This window comes from Schistocerca serialis, chromosome 5 (assembly GCF_023864345.2).
Source record: "Schistocerca serialis cubense isolate TAMUIC-IGC-003099 chromosome 5, iqSchSeri2.2, whole genome shotgun sequence".
NCBI lineage: Eukaryota > Metazoa > Arthropoda > Insecta > Orthoptera > Acrididae > Schistocerca > Schistocerca serialis.
In genome coordinates, this window is record NC_064642.1 from 136,313,526 (window position 1) to 136,335,675 (window position 22,150).

A 22,150-nucleotide genomic window follows, 5' to 3' on the forward strand; every position below is an offset into this window, starting at 1 on the left:
ACAGATCTTCCCATGCCTTATCTTTCCAGTCACCCACCACCTCCCAAAGTCCCACCATCTGGCTCCAGAGAAGCATTCCTCTTGTGACTCAGGATCACCCAGGACTGGAACAACTGAATTACATTCTCCACCAGGGCTTTGACTACCTCTCATCATGCCCTGAAATTAGAAATGTCCTACCCACTTCCCTTCCCACTCCTTCCACAGTGGTGTTCCACCACTCACTGAACCTCCATGCTATCCTTGTCCACCCCTACACAAACCCTGCTTCCAAGCCCATGCCTCATATCCCTGTAATAGACCTAGATGCAAGACCTGTCCCATTCATTCTCCTTCCACCACCTACTCCAGTCCATTCACAAACATCACCTATCCCGTCAAAGCCAAGGCTAGCTGTGAAACCAGTCATATGATCTACAAGTAAACTGCAACAAATGTGCTGTGTTCTGTCTGGGCATGACAACCAAAAACTCTGACTACATGAATGGCCACCGACAAACTGGCCAAGAAACAATTGGACCACCCTATTGCTGTGTATGCCACTCAACACGACATTCTTCATTTCAATGATCGTATCACAGCCTGTGCCATCTGGATCCTTTCCCAGCAGCACCAGATTTTCTGAATTGTGCAGATGAGAACTCTCCCTGCAATATATTCTATGTTTCTGTTACTCTACTGGCCTCAACCTTCATTTGTCATTGTCCTTAATCATGTAGCCCCTTCCCTTTTCCCATCCAGCACTATGCAGCTCTCTATTCCACCGACACACCCAGTCTTTTTTACTTCTCTCCTTTTCTGCTACCCCCCTCTCTCCTTTTCCCTCCTTCCAACCTCCTGACTGCACCTAGCTGCCCTATCCCTCTCTCTGCTTCACCTCTCCACTCTCCCACTATCACCACTTTACCATCCTACACCCCTACTCTGCTATCCCTCCTTATCCCCACCCCAGCCCCCTCCTTGCTCCTATTCGGTTGCCTCTCCCATCATGCCCTGCTGCTTGCAGTATTTCTTCACCTGCCAAAAACTGTGGTCATATGAATGTGAATTGCATTTGCGAGAGTGTGTCTATGGGTGTTGTTCTATTTTCGCCAAACACCTAGTTGGCTGAAGGCTCACTTTCTGACTGTCTTTTTGTTGTGATACCTGTGACTCGGCATCTCTGCTATACGGTGAGTAGCAACTATCCTTTTCATAATATTCTCATGGGAAATAGAAGCATAAGATGCAATCAACTGTTGCTATTCCCTTCCAAATGAAAGGGCTACTAAATACTGTGACTGTTGTAAGTGCCCTCCTGGTAATGAAGTGCTTTTTGTTTTAGAGATTGTCTACAGGACACATTCAGGAAATGTATATTAGAAAGTTAGAAGGAATATCTACCAGCTGTTCTGTACTGTTGGATAATCCTTTTGGCTTTGATTCAAAATAATGACATTGTTCATTAAGTATTCTTATCTTATTTTATGAAATATTGTATCACTTTAGGTAATTGTTCATTAAGTACATTTATCTTATTTTATGAAATATTGTATCACTTTAGGTGATTCATATTGAATCTACAGGCTATTAGTTAGCTTCAATAGATTGTTCAGTAGCAGAAAAGGTAAATTTTATCCAAAGAATATTGTAATAGATTCATGCGGACCAGACATTTTGCGTGCAGTAAAGATAAATTCCCATTCAAATGACGGTGATTTTATGGAACCCAAGCATCAACATGATTTGTGTGCACCATATACAAGTGATAATGAGTGCCCAGAGTGAAAGTAACTGTATCAGTACTACAAGAGAGCACCTTTGATGCTGATTCATGACACTGTGGTGTTAATTCTCAACACTGGCTGTTGTGTTGTTGTTGTTTTGTTTCTGTTTCTATTTCTCTTTCATCACTAAGCACACGTAACTACAGTTGACAGCACAAACTCCATCCCATTTTATAGTACCATATTGAGATGGGGCTTTGCCTGGTTGGTTTAAAAATAATCATACATTGCTGCCAGTTTCATGATGCAGTTACTGTTCTCAGCCAGTATTCTTATGTGTGATAAAACATATAATGAAAACAAATGTGTGTGTACATACCAAATAACAACTAAATTATTGCCTGTAAGACAGACATTTTCTGTAGGACTGGAAAATATCTGAAGGAAGCATCCAGATAGCATAACACAGCAAGACACCTGGGATAACTTTTGAACTGCTATCTTGACATATAGAAACAGGGAACTATTTCAATATGTGTTAAATACCATGACTCCACACTTAAAAGTTCTCTGCATTGAAAATAAGTCTCATTTTGTGATGAAAATGTATGTTTGTCATTATGTTCATTACACTTTATTTACATAAATGCATATGCTACATGTTATTGTCTTATGTAATATGTGATTCACTGTTGTATTGGATATCTGCCTTTTGCTGAAGTTGAATGACATCACATTAGGAAAAATAGATTATCTAACATCATTATTGTCACTGATGAGCAGCTGGCAACATTTAAAGGTGTAGTAAATTTCCCTGATATATTTAACAAGAAGGAGGTACTGTCAGTCAATGTGTGAGGGTCATTTACCACCACGCTCATGGGTCAAATTCCAATCCATCCTTCTATCTCTTACAGGCACATAGTGCACAGTGGTTCCCTTGGTGTTGTTTGAGACCATTAAAATACAAGGATTTGGGAAAAAATATGGGAACACTGTGAGAAATGCATGAATTAACATAAATGCAGATGCTAGCCAATCCTGCAAGTTGTATTTGACTATGAACGGCACATGTGCGATGTCCTCAATAAGTTGCAAGTATCAGTCTGGTCAGAACAGTTTTCTGTTTAGTTGTGTGTGCATTATGTTGAATCTAAGTGAATTCGAATGTGAGCAGATTGTTGGTGCCCATATGGTGGGTTCTTCCATATCAACGTAGCTGAAGAGTTTGGTGTTTCAAGAGGCACCATATCAAAGATTTATACTGCAAACTGGAAAACCAGAAAAATGTCATCTGCAAAGTCATTCTGTGGACGAAAGTGCATTTTGAGTGATCATAGCAGATGGTCATTGCAGAGGATTGTAATGAAAAATAAGAGGACAGCAGCTGCAAAAGTCACTGCAGAACTGAACGTCGCACTCACAAAGCCTGTCAGTACCAGAACAGTACGAAGGGAACTCCATGAGCTGAGAATTGCAGGGATAGCTGAAATAGCAAAACTACACGTCAGTGATGTGAATACCCATAGAAGAAGAAAGTGACATTGAAGCCATAAAATCTGAACTATGGAGCCATGAAAGGAAGACATTTTGTCAGATGACTCTTGTTGCACACTGTTGCAACTTCTAGCTGAGTTTATATCTCAAGAGTGATACATGGTGAGGTGTGGTGAAGATTTGGGCAGGCATATCTTGGTATTCCATGGTCCTCTTTTGTAATCCGCGAGGTCACAATAGTGCCAAGGATTATGTGACCATTTTGGCTGGTCAGGTCCATCTCATGGTACAATGATTGTTGATTGTTCCACAATGGTGATGCTGTGTTCCAAGATGACAGGGCTCCTGTTCACACAGCTCACATCATCCAAGACTGGTTTTGTGAGCATGAGGATGAATTGTTGCATCTACAATGGTCAACACAGTCACCAGCTTTCAATATTAATGAGCCTTTGTGGTCTACATTGGAGAGAAAGATGTGTAATTGCTATCCACCTCAATCATTGCTACCTCTACTTGCCATTATTTTCTAGGAGGAATGGTATAAGATTCCCTTGGGAAACATGCAGCCCCTGCACTATTCCAAGAAACTGAATCATCATCATCATCATCATTTAAGTCTGATTATGCCTTTCAGCGTTCAGTCTGGAGCATAGTCCCCCTTATAAAATTCCTCCATGATTCCCTATTCAGTGCTAACATTGGTGAATCTTCTGATGTTAAGCCTATTACTTCAAAATCATTCTTAACCGAATCCAGGTACCTTCTCCTTGGTCTACCCCGACTCTTCCTACCCACTACTGCTGAACCCATGAGTCTCTCGGGTAACCTTGCTTCTCCCATGTGTGTAACATGACCCCACCATCTAAGCCTGTTCACCCTGACTGCTACATCTATAGAGTTCATTCCCAGTTTTCCTTTTATTTCCTCATTGTGGACACACTCCTGCCATTTTTGCCATCTACTAGTACCTGCAATCATTCTAGCTACTTTCATATTTGTAACCTCAACATTGTTGATAAGGTAACCTGAATCCACCCAGCTTTCGCTCCCATACAACAAAGTTGGTCGACATATTGAACAGTGCACAGATAACTTAGTCTTGGTACTGACTTCCTTCTTGCAGAAGAGAGTAGATCGTAGCTGAGCGCTCACTGCATTAGCTTTGCTACACTTCGCTTCCAGTTCTTTCACTATGTTGCCATCCTGTGAGAATATGCATCCTAAGCACTTGAAACTGTCCACCTGTTCTAACTTTGTTCCTCATATTTGGCACTCAATCCGTTTATCTCTCTTTCCCACTGACATTACTTTCATTTTGGAGATGCTAATCTTCATATCATAGTCCTTACATTTCTGATCTAGCCCTGAAATATTACTTTGCAAACTTTCAATCAAATCTGCCATCACAACCAAGTCATCGGCATATGCGAGACTGCTTATTTTGTGCTCACATATCTTAACCTCACCCAGCCAGTCTATTGTTTTCAACATATGATCAATAAATAATATGAACAACAGTGGAGACAGGTTGCAGCCTTGTCTTACCCCTGAAACTACTCTGAACCATGAACTCAGTTTACCATCAACTCTAACTGCTGCCTGACTATCTTTGTAAATACCTTTAATTGCTTGCAAAAGTTTGCCTCCTATTCCATAATCTTGTAGAACAGACAATAACTTCCTCCCAGCAACCCGGTGATATGCCTTTTCTAGATCTATAAAGCATAGATACAATTCCCTGTTCCACTCGTAACACTTCTCCATTATTTGCCGTAAGCTAAAGATCTGGTCCTGACAACCTCTAAGAGGCCTAAACCCACACTGATTTTCATCCAATTTGTCCTCAAATAATACTCGCACTTTCCTTTCAACAATACCTGAGAAGATTTTACCCGCAATGCTCATTAAAGATATACCTCTGTAGTTGTTACAATCTTTTCTGTTTCCATGTTTAAAGATTGGTGTGATTACTGCTTTCATCCAGTCTGATGGAACCTGCCCCGACTCCCATGCCATTTCAGTTATCCTGTGTAGCCATTTAAGACCTGACATTCCACTGTATTTGATGAGTTCCGACTTAATGTCATCCACCCCAGCCGCTTTATTGCACTGCATTCTATTGACCATTTTCTCCACTTCCTCAAATGTGATCCTATTTCCATCATCATTCTTATCCAATTGTACATCGAAATCTGAAACATTACTCATTGTATTTTCACTTACATTGAGCAACTCTTCAAAATATTCCCTCTATCTGCCCAAGGCATCAACAGGATTCACCAGCAGTTTTCCTGACCTGTCCAAAATACTTGTCATTTCCTTCTTACCTCCCTTTCGAAGACTGCTAATTACACTCCAGAATGGTTTTGACCCAAAGTCTCCAACCTGTTCCCAAAGTCTTCCCAAGATTTCTTCTTGGATGCTGCAATTATCTGTTTGGCTTTGTTTCTTTCTTCAACATAACGTTCTCTGTCTACCTGAGTTCTAGTATGTAGCCATTTTTGATACACTTTCTTTTTCCTTTTACAGGCTGCCTTGACCGTGTCATTCCACCAAGCTGTTTGCTTCATTCTACCTTCACACACTACTGTTCCAAGACATTCTTTAGCCACTTCTGGTACTGTGTCCCTGTACCTTGTCCATTCCTTTTCCAATGACTGTAATTGACTACATTCAACTAACTGGTACCTATCTGAGATCACTGTTATGTACTTGTGCCTGATTTCCTTATCCTGAAGTTTCTCCACTCTTATCCTCCTACATATGGACCTGACCTCCTGCACTTTCGGCCTCACAATACCAATTTCACTGCAGACTAAATAGTGATCAGTGTCATCAAAGAATCCCCTGAATACACGTGTGTCCCCCACAGCCTTCCTGAATTCCTGATCTGTTATTACATAGTCAATGACAGATCTGGTTCCCCTGCCTTCCCAAGTATACCGGTGAATGTTCTTATGTTTAAAAAAGGAGTTTGTGATTACAAAGCCCATACTGGCACAGAAATCCAAGAGTTGTTTCCCATTCCTGTTGGCCTCCATATCCTCTCCAAATTTACCCATAACCTTTTCATACCCTGCTGTTCAATTTCCAATCCTTGCATTAAAATCACCCATGAGCAGAACACTGTCCTTGTCCTTTACTCCAACAACTACATCACTGAGTGTGTCATAAAAACTATCCATCTTATCTGAAACTGAAAACTGTTTCAAATTGTTATAGTGTTTGTACTGTGTCGAAACACATGGGTTACGTTCGCCCTTACTAGAGCTGAGCATCCTATATGATAACTTAATAATATCACCTGGTGGTTACTGTAAATATACATGTACGATATATTAAGAAAAAAAAAAAATGTTGTAGATGAATCACAAATGTCGACGAAAGAACAGGTGGTGAGTGCGCGTGACTTCAGCAATGCAGCAACTCGCCATTGCTGGGTCCAGAGGTGCTGCCTGAATGATGCACAGCAGCTGGCCGCTGTTGTAGAGAACCGACAGCAGCAACAAATAATTAATTAATTGTCAAAAGTTGGCATGGCACTGCATGTTTGTTCATTTTAAATGGTTCCTGTGGTGTGACATAAAGAGTTAGTTAGTTCCCATGTAGACCTCTCACTGACTAAGTGGATATATTGGTGTGCATCTAGGTCTGATAGTAGAGTGACCCGGCTATTTAGTCTGTTATGCCCCTGCTCATATATGTGGCTGTGATGGTTGTTTCCTCCCACTGCTGAGCAATGGAATATACAGAAATTCTGTATGATTTTCTGAACAGTCACTGGTGATACCCTGGTTTTGGCGAATTTAGGTGCACGAGCTATCAATTGATTGTCATCTTGTGGACAGTTTCGGTTGTAAAGTTTGCTGTGGTAAATCCAATGTGAGCCTGGTCAGAGAGAGAAGTAGATTGTAGGTGCTGAGTTTTTGGGAGTCGGTGAACCGATATCTTGTCCATGTTGTATGATTAGTGGTCACAGCTCACTCAGAGGTAATTGGGTTGTTAGCTGTTTTGTTGCAGTGGTTTGGTATTGGTTGGTGTGTGCGTCGAGAAGGGAAAGCCTCAGACACATGTCCGTAGTTGTTGTTTAAATACCACTGTCTTACAGCAGACCGAGAATTGGCTCGAATAAATATGAACTGTTTCACTATATTGTGATAGAGTGGACCAGTAGTTGAGTGGATAAGCACTGAGAAAATTAAGGAACCATTTTACAAGCAGCACGCATCCAAACAAAAACTTGATTAGCCAAAGTGACAAGTGGCTGAATTCAAGTAGGGAACTTAGCGTATCGTGTATTGTCAATGCCTGAAGAGGCTCAGAATTGTTTTGAATTGTCACTTAAGGTTAGATTTCAACTGGCGGTGGCGCCTAGGGTTTTTGTTATATTTTTTTTATTACTGAATTTCCGTGTTGTGGGGTGTAGTCTTTGATAGCACTCGCTCACTTACGTGAATGAAATTCTACTGAAATACCTAGAGAAAATAAATTCAAGTTTACTTGGGTTAACATAAACCTTACATGTATTTAATTAGTATCTGGTGTGTGTAAATATATTTTATGAGAAAAGAAAAGGGTGAATTCCAAAGATCTTAATACCATGTTGCAGGACACAATTATATGCTGGTATTTGTAAGTTTGCCTAATCAAAAGTTCATTGATTGAGTGGAACCACAATAAACCTACAGAGGGTAGATATTCTAAAAAGTTAAAATGATTTCATTGATGGAAAGAGTGTCTAAGTAATTTTTTAAATGCAAGTAGAATTGAAGTTGTCGTAATTTATTACGGAAAAGTCAGCGATTACACCAAGGACAAAGATTAGTAAATCTGTGAAGTACATGATGTCGTATTATTTACGTAGCAATGCTGGGCTAAGTGGAAAGAGATGTAGTGGTAGCATAAACTATTTCATTTCTTATCCATATTGGTGGAAGCGTCTTAATACAAACTGGTCATAACACGACGGTATACGGAATAGGAATTTTGTAAGTAATTAAAAAAGTTATGAGTCTTTTCCAGAGATAATGTACTGCATCGTGAGAATTTCATTGTGTGGGAGAACAATTTCAAGTCATATGTGGCATTTATCTTGACATAATACGAACAGGTACTGTATTTAAAGAGATTTGATGCTTGGATTCGACCAATAGCTTAGATAACGAGAGTTGTTATCTAAATTGGCCTATCTTGTAATTAGTGCTTGATATTGTTGATCATTGTCATTAGAATGTTTGAATGGGTCTATTCGTAGTGTAATCATGTCATTGTTCAATCTCGACGTTGTGTAAAGTAAGGGTGCTGTCAGAGCTGTGAGAACGGGCCGTGAGTCGTGCTTGGGTAGCTCAGTTGGTAGAGCACTTGCCCCTGAGAGACAAAGGTCCCGAGTTTGAGTCTCAGTCCGGCACACATTTTTAATCTGCCAGGAAGTTTCATAAGGGTTCTGTCTTTCGTTATTCAGTATTCGAGCTGGCTGCATAATCTGTGGTTGAGTTTGCCACAGTAATTATACTAAGTTTGAGCTGTCTTCAATTTGTTCCTTGAGAGTGTGATTACGGTATGAACTAGACTTCATGTAGTTGCCAGGCACTCCAGTATGACTGGAATCTTCTAAAATCAGGTAGCGATCTGCAGTCATAACATCAACTGTGAAATTAAAAACTGAACCTAACTAAAGCTGTAGTGGTCGATTGGTTCGCTCAAGTCTTTGGCATGGCAGGAAGCCATACTTTAACAGCATAGTGATGTTGGTACAGTACGATCCATTGTCATTGTAAGTTCGATCTTGGGTACTGCCAGTTAGTCTCATTACAGTCCGTGGTGACATTGGCGCAGGATGTGCCTAGTCTGAGGCCATCCTGAATAACAAGACGTAGTGGAAGGGTCCTGGACGATGGAAGTTAGTTTGTCGCACGTCGTTGCATTATTAAAGGTTATTTTGAGGAGGGTTCCATTGCTAGGAGACGGATTTAGTTCTGTACACGTTTGCTAATCAGATTCAACTGAGCCGAGAGGAAACCTAATCCAGTTGTCACTGCTGCTGAACCAACGCTGCAGTGCAGACATTTCTTCAGCCGAGACATCTCTTCAGCCGAGACATCAATACAGGCACAGCTTCAAGCTGGAGGAGGCAGTAAAGCCTAAAATTTAAGTACCTTTTATTTTTAATTAACTTTTTATTTATTGCTGGTAGTGATCAGTGTTGTGTGTTTGGAGGAACTATAAGACTGGTAGGACAAATTGTTATACGCACAGAAAACTGTTGTGTAGGGAGTGTTGAGGTTCTTGGAAGGATAACTGTTGACTTAGTTGTGTTTTTTTTTTTTTTTTTTTTTTTTTTTTTTTTTTTTTTTTTTTTTTTTTTTTTTTTTTTTTAAACATAGCAAAATGGATGAAAACTTGAAAGGCTATTTGGAGCAACTTTTAGCTGGACAAAGTGAGTTTGGGGAAGAAATGAAAGAACTTAGGGAGAGTACGCATAGAGGCTTGGAAAGTGCAAATAAAAGTTTAGCGGATTTGGAAATGGATGTTAATGAGGGGCACGAAGAATTAAGGAATGAGGTATTAGATTTGAAGCAAAAGTGTCAGCACTTCCTGGGGAAATGGAAAAGTTGAAAGAGGCTCAGCATATGTAGATGGGATTATTATTAAAAGGTGTATCCAATCAAGTTGCTGAAGGACACATCAGGCTGCAGAAAGAGTTAAAGGAGGATATTAATGGTTTGAGTAAGGACCTTGATGGTCTAAGTCTGTTGATTACAAAATCAGTAAGACGCAGACTTGGGTAGTAAGTAAGTTAAAGTCAATATTGGCTTCTGTGTCAGAAGTTAGTGTTACTGATAGAATGAAGCGAACCATGGGTGAGCCTGGTTGTAGTCAGTAGGTAGATGTAACTTCAACTCCATGTAGCCGTGAGGCGAATCGTTCACAAGATAGTAGTGTGATTCCTGAGTCGATAAATTCACAGATGAACAATGGACATGCCTGTAGAACCAAAACAACTAGTAGTAGTGAGTTGGTGGAAGAATTACATTTGGGTATTAAAAATGGTAGTGGTAATTTTCCTAAATTTAAACCAAGAGGACCAGTGCATCCAGTAATATTTTTAAAATCATTTCAGATAGCATTGCCTGTTTCTTGGGATGGTAAAAGAAGTATTCGCTTTATAGTAAGTCATCTTGAGGAGGATGCCTTACATTGGGCTATGTTGAATTTAAATGGTTTTAATACTGTGGAAGAATTTTCGCGAGCTTTTAAAGCTAGGTTAGAATTGTTCAGACCACAGTGGTATACCAATAGTTGTGGAGGATACCGTAATTTTGTGGAATATTATTTGAACCAAGCACTATATTTAGATGAGCAGGTAAATGAAATGCACTTAATCGAAGTATTGATTACATTTTTACCCAGTAAAGTTAGAGAACGGCTGGTAGGTGAGCGTTGGACTCAACCACAACCATTACTTGAGTTCTTAGATCAATTAGACTATTTACATAAACCAAAGGAAAGGAATGATACACATGTTACTAACTGGGTAGATGTAAGAGGGAGTCCACAAGGACTAGAACAATCAAAAGATAAGTTTAAGAATAATGGATGTGGTAATAATAATAATAATAATAATGGTGATTCATGTAATTAATTATAACAAGAATAATCTTGTTTATAGAAATAGAAATAAAGACAGGAGAAATCAGTGGAATGAAAGTGATGTGAACAGGTGAAGAACTGGTCTCTCAAATAATCAAAATAGTGAACAGAAAGTGGGGCGTATAAATAATGTTAACAATGGTGATAATAATGGCAATAATTTTAAACAAGTTGGCAGTTGTAGGGGTAGTCAGAATCATAATGGAGTGTTAATACAGGAAGTCACCGAGGATAGTGAGCCCATTCCTATGCCTGGTTGTTCTTGGGACCAAACACAAGGATACAGGAATGCCTTTTTGAGGTACAGGGATGAACAAGCTTTAAATGAGGAACTTTTGATAGAGAACGAGGATCCTGTGATTAATGCATCAACTCTGATAGTGATGGGCCGTGTAGAAGGATTGAAGTATGAGTTTCTGTTGGATACGGGAAGTCAAATTTAGTTTATTTTCCAAAGAAGTGTGGTAAAGGTATAAACACCAGTGGAAGTGCCCCACTTATCTGGTAACTAACATACATGTAGTGGGACTAGCCGGAAACAAAGGGAAGAAGGTAGAAGGGGAAGTGTTACTCACATTCACCATTTCTGGAGTAACACTACAGCAATCCATGTTAATTGTATTGGGAATAAATTTACCTGTATTTTTAGGTATGGACAGGTTAGTGGTGAATTGGGTATTATTAGATTCATCAAGAGAGAGAACGAGGATAAATGTTCATAACTGTCTACTGTGGGTTAAGTTGAATGAGAGTAGCTCTTGTCTAGAGAGAACAGAGGATTTTAAGAGTTGGAATATAAGATGGGAAGGTGCTGTGAAGTTAACTGAAGATGAAGAAGCGTTTGGGTCGCTAGATGAAAGAAATACTAGTGATTGGGCAAGTATGGTTAAGCAGAATTGCGCGGAGTCCAGTGGACTGAATGAAGATGAAATGGGACAGTTAGAAGCGGTCTTAGTACAGAATAAAAGAGCTTTTAACGACAAGCCAGGACTATTACAGGGGTATGAATGCAAATTAAAAATTAAGGTTCATATACCATTCTTTAAAGCTCCGTATCCTATAGCTTTAAGTATACGAGATGCTGTAACTAAGGAAATTAACAAGATGGTACATTGGAATATTATTGAGCATTCTGACAGCCTGTATAACAATCCAATAGTAGCTGTAAAGAAGCCTAATGGAGACATCAGACTGGTCTTAGGTGACAGTACAGTGAATTGAATCATAGAAATTAAAACGAGATCGACCAGTTCCTGTAGAGGAAATCTTAGTTAGGTTTAACAACGCGAAATATTTAAGTTCAATTGATTTATCTGTGGGATATTGGCAGGTCCCCCATGTGCAGGAGTCATGTAAGTACACTGCACTTTTGTTCAATGGAAGGTCATATCATTTTAGAGTATTACCTTTTGGCCTTAATGTATCAGTGGCAGACTTTATTAGAGTGCTAGACATGGCACTGGGGGAGCAATTACTTGACAAGGTCTTTGTATATGTCAACGATATTCGAATGATTTCAAAGAGTTGGGCAGAATATGTCAAACTTATTGATGAAGTATTACAAAGGTTGACACAAGAGGGGTCACTGTTAAGTTTGCGAAGGCACATTTCGGGTGCAGTGAGATGAAGTTTTTAGGGCATCTAATTAGCCATAAGGGCGTTAGACCTGACCCTAAGAAATTGAAAGCTATTCATGAATGTTCCACACCTAGGAACCTTGGGATAACTGGGTATTACCGTCATTATATCCCGAGTGATGTCATGAATTGCAGTAATCTAAATGCCCTGTTAAAACTCAAGGCCCTGTGGTCATGGAGTGAAAACTGTCAATCCGAGTGGCTAGCTATTAAGAGGTCTTTATGTGAAGCACCCCCCCCCATGAACCATGGACCTTGCCGTTGGTGGGGAGGCTTGCGTGCCTCAGCGATACAGATAGCCGTACCGTAGGTGCAACCACAACGGAGGGGTATCTGTTGAGAGGCCAGACAAACGTGTGGTTCCTGAAGAGGGGCAGCAGCCTTTTCAGTAGTTGCAAGGGCAACAGTCTGGATGATTGACTGATCTGGCCTTGTAACAATAACCAAAACGGCCTTGCTGTGCTGGTACTGCGAACGGCTGAAAGCAAGGGGAAACTACAGCCGTAATTTTTCCCGAGGGCATGCAGCTTTACTGTATGATTACATGATGATGGCGTCCTCTTGGGTAAAATATTCCGGAGGTAAAATAGTCCCCCATTCGGATCTCCGGGCGGGGACTACTCAAGAGGATGTCGTTATCAGGAGAAAGAAAACTGGCGTTCTACGGATCGGAGCGTGGAATGTCAGATCCCTTAATCGGGCAGGTAGGTTAGAAAATTTAAAAAGGGAAATGGGTAGGTTGAAGTTAGATATAGTGGGAATTAGTGAAGTTCGGTGGCAGGAGGAACAAGACTTCTGGTCAGGTGACTACAGGGTTATAAACACAAAATCAAATAGGGGTAATGCAGGAGTGGGTTTAATAATGAATAGGAAAATAGGAATGCGGGTAAGCTACTACAAACAGCACAGTGAACGCATTATTGTGGCCAAGATAGATACGAAGCCCACACCTACTACAGTAGTACAAGTTTATATGCCAACTAGCTCTGCAGATGACGAAGAAATTGAAGAAATGTATGATGAAATAAAAGAAATTATTCAGATTGTGAAGGGAGACGAAAATTTAATAGTCATGGGTGACTGGAATTCGAGTGTAGGAAAAGGGAGAGAAGGAAACATAGTAGGTGAATATGGATTGGGGGACAGAAATGAAAGAGGAAGCCGCCTGGTAGAATTTTGCACAGAGCACAACTTAATCATAACTAACACTTGGTTTAAGAATCATGAAAGAAGGTTGTATACATGGAAGAACCCTGGAGATACTAAAAGGTATCAGATAGATTATATAATGGTAAGACAGAGATTTAGGAACCAGGTTTTAAATTGTAAGACATTTCCAGGGGCAGATGTGGACTCTGACCACAATCTATTGGTTATGACCTGTAGATTAAAACTGAAGAAACTGCAAAAAGGTGGGAATTTAAGGAGATGGGACCTGGATAAACTGAAAGAACCAGAGGTTGTACAGAGATTCAGGGAGAGCATAAGGGAGCAATTGACAGGAATGGGGGAAATAAATACAGTAGAAGAAGAATGGGTAGCTTTGAGGGATGAAGTAGTGAAGGCAGCAGAGGATCAAGTAGGTAAAAAGACGAGGGCTAGTAGAAATCCTTGGGTAACAGAAGAAATATTGAATTTAATTGATGAAAGGAGAAAATATAAAAATGCAGTAAGTGAAACAGGTAAAAAGGAATACAAACGTCTCAAAAATGAGATCGACAGGAAGTGCAAAATGGCTAAACAGGGATGGCTAGAGGACAAATGTAAGGATGTAGAGGCCTATCTCACTAGGGGTAAGATAGATACCGCCTACAGGAAAATTAAAGAGACCTTTGGAGATAAGAGAACGACTTGCATGAATATCAAGAGCTCAGATGGAAACCCAGTTCTAAGCAAAGAAGGGAAAGCAGAAAGGTGGAAGGAGTATATAGAGGGTCTATACAAGGCCGATGTACTTGAGGACAATATTATGGAAATGGAAGAGGATGTAGATGAAGATGAAATGGGAGATACGATACTGCGTGAAGAGTTTGACAGAGCACTGAAAGACCTGAGTCGAAACAAGGCCCCCGGAGTAGACAATATTCCATTGGAACTACTGACGGCCGTGGGAGAGCCAGTCCTGACAAAACTCTACCATCTGGTGAGCAAGATGTATGAAACAGGCGAAATACCCTCAGACTTCAAGAAGAATATAATAATTCCAATCCCGAAGAAAGCAGGTGTTGACAGATGTGAAAATTACCGAACTATCAGCTTAATAAGTCACAGCTGCAAAATACTAACACGAATTCTTTACAGACGAATGGAAAAACTAGTAGAAGCCAACCTCGGGGAAGATCAGTTTGGATTCCGTAGAAACACTGGAACACGTGAGGCAATACTGACCTTACGACTTATCTTAGAAGAAAGATTAAGGAAAGGCAAACCTACGTTTCTAGCATTTGTAGACTTAGAGAAAGCTTTTGACAATGTTGACTGGAATACTCTCTTTCAAATTCTGAAGGTGGCAGGGGTAAAATACAGGGAGCGAAAGGCTATTTACAATTTGTACAGAAACCAGATGGCAGTTATAAGAGTCGAGGGACATGAAAGGGAAGCAGTGGTTGGGAAGGGAGTAAGACAGGGTTGTAGCCTCTCCCCGATGTTGTTCAATCTGTATATTGAGCAAGCAGTAAAGGAAACAAAAGAAAAATTCGGGGTAGGTATTAAAATTCATGGAGAAGAAATAAAAACTTTGAGGTTCGCCGATGACATTGTAATTCTGTCAGAGACAGCAAAGGACTTGGAAGAGCAGTTGAATGGAATGGACAGTGTCTTGAAAGGAGGATATAAGATGAACATCAACAAAAGCAAAACAAGGATAATGGAATGTAGTCTAATTAAGTCGGGTGATGCTGAGGGAATTAGATTAGGAAATGAGGCACTTAAAGTAGTAAAGGAGTTTTGCTATTTGGGGAGCAAAATAACTGATGATGGTCGAAGTAGAGAGGATATAAAATGTAGGCTGGCAATGGCAAGGAAAGCGTTTCTGAAGAAGAGAAATTTGTTAACATCCAGTATTGATTTAAGTGTCAGGAAGTCATTTCTGAAAGTATTCGTATGGAGTGTAGCCATGTATGGAAGTGAAACATGGACGATAAATAATTTGGACAAGAAGAGAATAGAAGCTTTCGAAATGTGGTGCTACAGAAGAATGCTGAAGATTAGATGGGTAGATCACATAACTAATGAGGAAGTATTGAATAGGATTGGGGAGAAGAGAAGTTTGTGGCACAACTTGACCAGAAGAAGGGATCGGTTGGTAGGACATGTTCTGAGGCATCAAGGGATCACCAATTTAGTATTGGAGGGCAGCGTGGAGGGTAAAAATCGTAGAGGGAGACCAAGAGATGAATACACTAAGCAGATTCAGAAGGATGTAGGTTGCAGTAGGTACTGGGAGATGAAAAAGCTTGCACAGGATAGAGTAGCATGGAGAGCTGCATCAAACCAGTCTCAGGACTGAAGACCACAACAACAACAACAACAACATGTGAAGCACCCATACTCGGGCATCCGGTCCTAAGCAAGGAGTTTTGTTTAGCAGTAGATGCATCTGGTTATGCTATCGGTTGTCAGGTGTTTCAAGAGCAGGAAGTTGATGGATTTGTGCAACCAGTGACCTTAGCATTCATCAGTGGAATGTTAACTGCTTGTGAGAAGAACTATTCTATGATGGAGAAGGAAACTTTAACCATAGTATGGGCTGTGAAGAAATTTAAATATCTCGTTTATGGGCATAAAGTGATAATCTATTTGGATCACAAGGCATTAAAATTTCTGATGACAAGTAAATTGTTGCATGACAGATTGATACAGTGGGCATTATTCCTTCAGGAGTATGATGTTGATATTAAGTATGTGAAGATGGGAACTGACAACAAAGTGCCTGATGCCTTGTCACATTTACCCATTGGGATCGCACATCATCTGGATTGTGTTGAAGTACATAGGAAATTTATGGTACTCAGAGTAAAATTGCTGGAATTCGAGAAGGAATTGAAGCAAGTAGTTAAGAATTTGCAAAGGGAACAGTTAAACGACAGTTGGTTAAGTCATGTGAGACAGAGGCTATTGAACAAAAAGGATTCAGTGTTGTGGAAGAAATTTTGGAAGTATCGTAAGGATATACTCTTCAACTCAAGTAGCCATGGTTTGCTAAGGTGGTGAGCATGTATTCCACAAAAGTATGCTAATAAGCTGGTGTGGTATATTCACAGAAAATATGGGCATTTTGGGATTAAGAAGTACCTGTCACATATCCAGAGTTATTACTTCTGCAAGGGTATTAGCCAAGTAATTAGGAAAGAACTACCAAAGTGTAAAGTGTGTCAACAGACTAAAAGACATAATGAAAAGGTCAAGGTGTTGAGCTTCTCTATTGTACCATCACATTTATGGGATTTATGTGCTGTCGACTTATTTGGTCTGATACCTCATGGCATTGGAGGTGTGGAGTATGTACTGATTATTTTGGAAGTATGGTCGAAATTAGTGAAGCTTTATTCGCTTAAGTCAGCTACGAGTAAAGTGGTAATAAGGGTGTTGTGGGAGGATTAATTCTCCAAAGTGGGGAAACTGAAAAGACTTTTGTCGGATAATGGTGCACAGTTTTTGGCACATGAGTTTAAAGAGTTTATGCAAATGTAGGGTGTGCAACATTTGTTAATCGCCCGGTACAGGTAGTAAGCCAACCTGTCCGAAAGAGTCATGTGTGAGTTAGGGAGCTTAGGGAAAACATACTGTACTAAGAAACATACTAAGTATCCAATGTTTTTAAATGAATTTAAAAAGGTTTTAAACAATCTACCAAACAAAAGTACCGGAGTAGCTCCCTGAGAAGTAGTGGAAGGTAGGATATATGGAGATGGATTACTAGATCAAATAGAATATCCACCAAAGAACTCAGATTGGAATAGTGAAATGGAGGAATTTGTAAATAGTAATTTGAAAAGGAATGCGGAAAGGAGGTCTAATCACCTGAATGCTTGGGTAGTTAGTTGTAACTTTCAAGTAGGTGACTTTGTGCTGATACGTACTCATTGGAAGAGCAAAAGGAATAATAAATGTATAAAGAAATTCTTTTATCTTTATGATGGACCATTTGTGATTAAGGCAATCACATATCCTACAACTGTGCTATTTAAGGAGGTAGAATCCGATAAGGAGGTTGGCAGATATAATTTGAGTGATGTGAAAAGGTATGTGGTGCAATGTGCTAAGATGGTTGACCAAAAGGAGGAAAGTTCTTAAACGATATGGATAACTTAGATACGAAACCAATTTTTGAAAGTGATAAACTGGATGTAAGTTTAGAGAAGTATGAAAATGGGCAGGAAATAAAACTAGAAAATAAGCAATATAGTTCGTTACCAAATATGCTGATGGAAGAAGTGCAATGATCAAGGATAAAAAAGGCGATGAGTCGAGGTGTTCGTCGATCTCATAAGTTATCGGTGGGTTGCACTAAAAAGTATAAGAATAAAAAGGTCAAAAATGGGAGGAGGCTGAGAGAAAGTTGCAACTGTCCTGTTCCTTTAAAGTATACGTAGTATGTAAGATGTCTTTAGAACAAGATGGAATAGGATAAGTAGCAAGAAATGCTAAAGTAGGTAATTTGCTTCAACGTCTCATGCCTCAGTCCAATAATTGAAATGTAATATATATCGAATGTTGCCTGAATTAGTTGATTAAGTCCCATTTAGCACATTTAGAAGTAAAAGGAAATATGTAAGGGAGGTTGCTCAGCAACTAGTAAAGGCAAGGAGGAGACTCTGTGCTGTGTCAGAACGCACGGGTTATGTTCACCCTTACTAGTGCTGAGCATCCTATATGATAACTTAATAACCACAGCTGTTGGTTACTGTAAATATTCATGTACGGTGTATTAAGAAAAAAAAAATGTTGTAGATGAATCGCAAATGTCGACGAAAAAACAGGTGGTGAGTGCACGTGACTTCAGCGATGCAGAAACTCGCCATCGCTGGGTCCAGAGATGCTGCCTGAGTGATGCGCAGCAGCCGGCCGCTGTCGTAGAGAACCGACAGCAGCAACAAATAATTAATTAATTGTCAAAAGTTGGCATGGCACTGCATGTTTGTTCATTTTAAATGGTTCCTGTGGTGTGACATAAAGAGTTAGTTAGTTCCCATGTAGACCTCTCACTGACTAAGTGGATATGTTGGTGTGCATCTAGGTCTGATAGTAGAGTGACCCACTGAGTGTAGTGAGGCACCGCAGCTGGTAGTTAAGGCTTGGGAGAGGGAAAGGAGTTTTGATTAGTAGGACCAGTATTTTCATTTGTTGCAGTTTGTGGAGGCAGCGTGGCTATTTAGTCTGGTATAGGCCCATGCTCAGATACGTGGCTGTGATGGTTGTTTCCTCCCAACGCTGAGCAATGGAATATACAGAGATTCTGTGGGATTTTCTGAATAGTCACTGTTGATACCCTGGTTTTGGTGAATTTAGGTGCATGAGCTATTGATTGATTGTCGTCTTGTGGACAAGTTTCAGTCATAAAGTTTGCTGTAGGAAAATCCAGCATGAGCCTGGTTTGAGAGAGAAGTAGATTGTAGATGCTGAGTTTTTGGGACTCGGTGGAACCGATATCCTGTCCGTGTAGTACAATTAGTGGTTGCAGCTCACCCAGAGGTAATTGGGTTGTTAGCCATTTTGTTGAAGTGGTTTGGTAGTAGTTGGTGTTTGTGTTGAGAAGGGAAAGCCTCGAACACATGTTCGTTGTTGTTGTTTAAATACCACTATCTTACAGCGGACTGAGCATTGGCTCAAATAAATACAAACTGTTTCACTGTAATGTGATAGAGTGCAACAGTAGTTGAGTGGATAAGCGACGAGAAAATAGAGGAACCATTTTACAAGCAGCACGCAGCTAAACAAAGACTTGATTAGGCAAAGTGACGAGTGGCCAAATTCATGTAGGGTAAACTACACTGATATTCATTAACTTTTATTTACGTACATTAAACAGATATTTACATCAGCAATAGAGAAAAATGTGTGATATTTTTAAATCAAGTTGTTCAAGATTCAATGACACCTTTAAGAAAATATGTCCACTGAATATTTTTCATTTCCATGTCATCACAAGAAACTACAAGCTTTCCATAAATAGGAAACGTCATGGTCTTCTTGCCAGCTGCTGCCAGTGTTACCTTTATAGCTAGCTCCTGTAAAAAGATAAGTTACTTCCTGAAGGACTCACACATGAACCGATAGTCACGATTATAACTATAGCACTTAATCAACATTGAATAATTATTTAAGATACCTTAAATACTAATTAGATTTCAATATATGATTGACTTTTGACAGCAGATTAGAGAAACAATCTGAAAGAGCAATTTACAGAGTAATGTTAATTAATATAATCCTAACATCAAGGGAAAGTTTGAATAGAAATGTGAGTCGACAAGTGATAACACTGAAAGAGACATTTTCAACTAGACAGTGTTACTGGATTGTGTTATCAAGTATTTTAAATCATTTGTAGTAAAGACTCATGACCCTTCAACCTCATTTCATTTCCAAAAGTGTATGCAGGATAGATTTTTAATGTACAGATTGTTAATATGTATGAAACTGATTTGTTGAGCAAATAAACAATGTACTGAATGGGGCAAATAAAAGTGGACTGGAGAACAAATTACAGGGTACAAAAAAATACAGTAGGGAAAAGAAAATAAAGCTCTGACCACACTATAGTGGATGATGAAAGAATTCACCATTGATCTCTGGTCAGCAAGTTGCTGTAGGTGGACAGTTGGAAGTGTTGCAGTCTCATCTGAAATGATCTGCTGCTGTTCTTGAAGGCTATGAGGGTTAGACTTGAGGGTCAGACTTGAGGGCTCCGCACACAAAGTAATGACACACAGACAGATCTGGTGACCTGGGTGGCCAGCTGGGCCCACAACCAGACTGTTATCTGCTAGCAACTCTGTTAGGAATGAAGATTTTGTAAATGTGCTCCAAGATTCAACTGGTTGTATGGGCATTGTTCCATCTTGTTGGAAGTGACTGTAGGTCTTTTCCGTCTCTGTTTAATGCTACCACAAATTTATGACTAATTATATTCACTTGTATGGGCCACTTTTATTTGCCCCACCCTGTACTATATCAGATTCTATATTCTAATGCTATTACATTATTGGCCTATATGTTACTACAAAATCCAGGATATTGCTGCTTTACTTTGAAACTATGTAGTGGAAATACTTGGCAAATTTCTCTTAAGATTGCAAACAATGGAGACTCCAGCATGGAATGTAATGATTTAATGGAAAGGACAGTTGCTACTCACCATACAGCAGAGGTGCTAGGTCACAGAAAGGCACAACAAAAAAACCATCAGAAAGTTAGCTTTTGACCAACAAGGCCTTCATCAAATACACACACACACACACACACACACACACACACACACACACACACACACACACTTTCACACTCATGCAAACGAATCTCACACAAACACATGACCACAGTCTCTGTTAGCTGGAGCCAGATTCCAGCTGCCAGAGGCTGTGGTCATGTGTGTATGAGTTCCATTTGTGGGTGGGTGCGCATGTGCCTGTGTGTGTGTGTGTGTGTGTGTGTGTTTTTGTCTTTTTTTGACAAAGGTCTTGTTGGTCAAAGCTAACTTTCTGACAGTCTTTTTGTTGTTCCTTTCTGTGACTCAGCATCTCTGCTATATGCTGAGTAGCAACTTCCCTTAAGATTTCTTATTTATGCTGTGGTATGAAAGATCCATGGGATGGACCACCAATACTATAAACATGTGTTATTTATATAACAGAAACAGGGAGTTTTTCAGTTGTGTCTGACTTTAAGTAGATGTCGTAGTTGTTGTAACTGAACATTCATTCTCCAAAATGTTAAGATGAACTGTTTTGAACATTGAAACATGACAAAACATCACATCATAGTCCAAATTTAACTGGATAATCAATTACTCTTTGTGACCCTCAGAGATAATTCAGTTCAAAAAATATATTTCAGGTGAAATTGAAATTGTCAGTCAAGTCATTCTCTGCAAGTAATTTCAGGGTAGAGGTATCCATCTCCACCACCATAGCTGTTCTACGTAAAGGTGTAAAAACTTGATGTGAACAGCTATGCAGCTGCCATTAGCCATGCTTTATATTATTATGCCAGATGCCAATTCACACCATGTTTGTACCAATGTTTTGGAATCATAGAACAACAGAAAGATATTTTGTGGCTGAATGCTCACCTCTGTGTCTGAAGCTTGTCAGTAATGTTCCTGTGTCTGAATACCAACCCCCTGACAATGTCTGTCACAATTAATTTGATGTTTCCTTTCTCACACTGGATGTGTTTGGGGAACATATCAGTGCCCACTACCCAGAATATTTTGCCTTTGTTGTCTACAAAGCATACTGGAATTCTCTGTTTGATGTCCCCCCGCTCCCCCCCCCCCCCCCCCCCCTCTCCTTTCCAGAACCAGCTGTGATCTAGAAAATAAAATGTTGCCTGACATATAATTAGATGCGTACTTAAATGTTATACAATCATCCTTGCAGTCAGAGGCTATTTTATTTATAGTTACTTATCTAACAAGGCTGCACCCCCTCATCC

At 39.8% G+C, this 22,150-nt stretch overlaps 1 protein-coding gene across 1 annotated transcript in view; it reads right to left on the reverse strand.

The window, feature by feature from the left end:
- Positions 1-19,519: 19,519 nt before the first annotated feature.
- LOC126481517 (hydrocephalus-inducing protein-like) overlaps positions 19,520-22,150 on the reverse strand; it is a 62,449-nt gene continuing 59,818 nt past the window's right edge. The window contains exon 5 of the mRNA XM_050105315.1: positions 19,520-19,722. Within this exon, the coding sequence (XP_049961272.1) occupies positions 19,576-19,722 (147 nt within the window). The 3' untranslated portion in view covers positions 19,520-19,575. The remainder of the gene's footprint in view (positions 19,723-22,150) is intronic.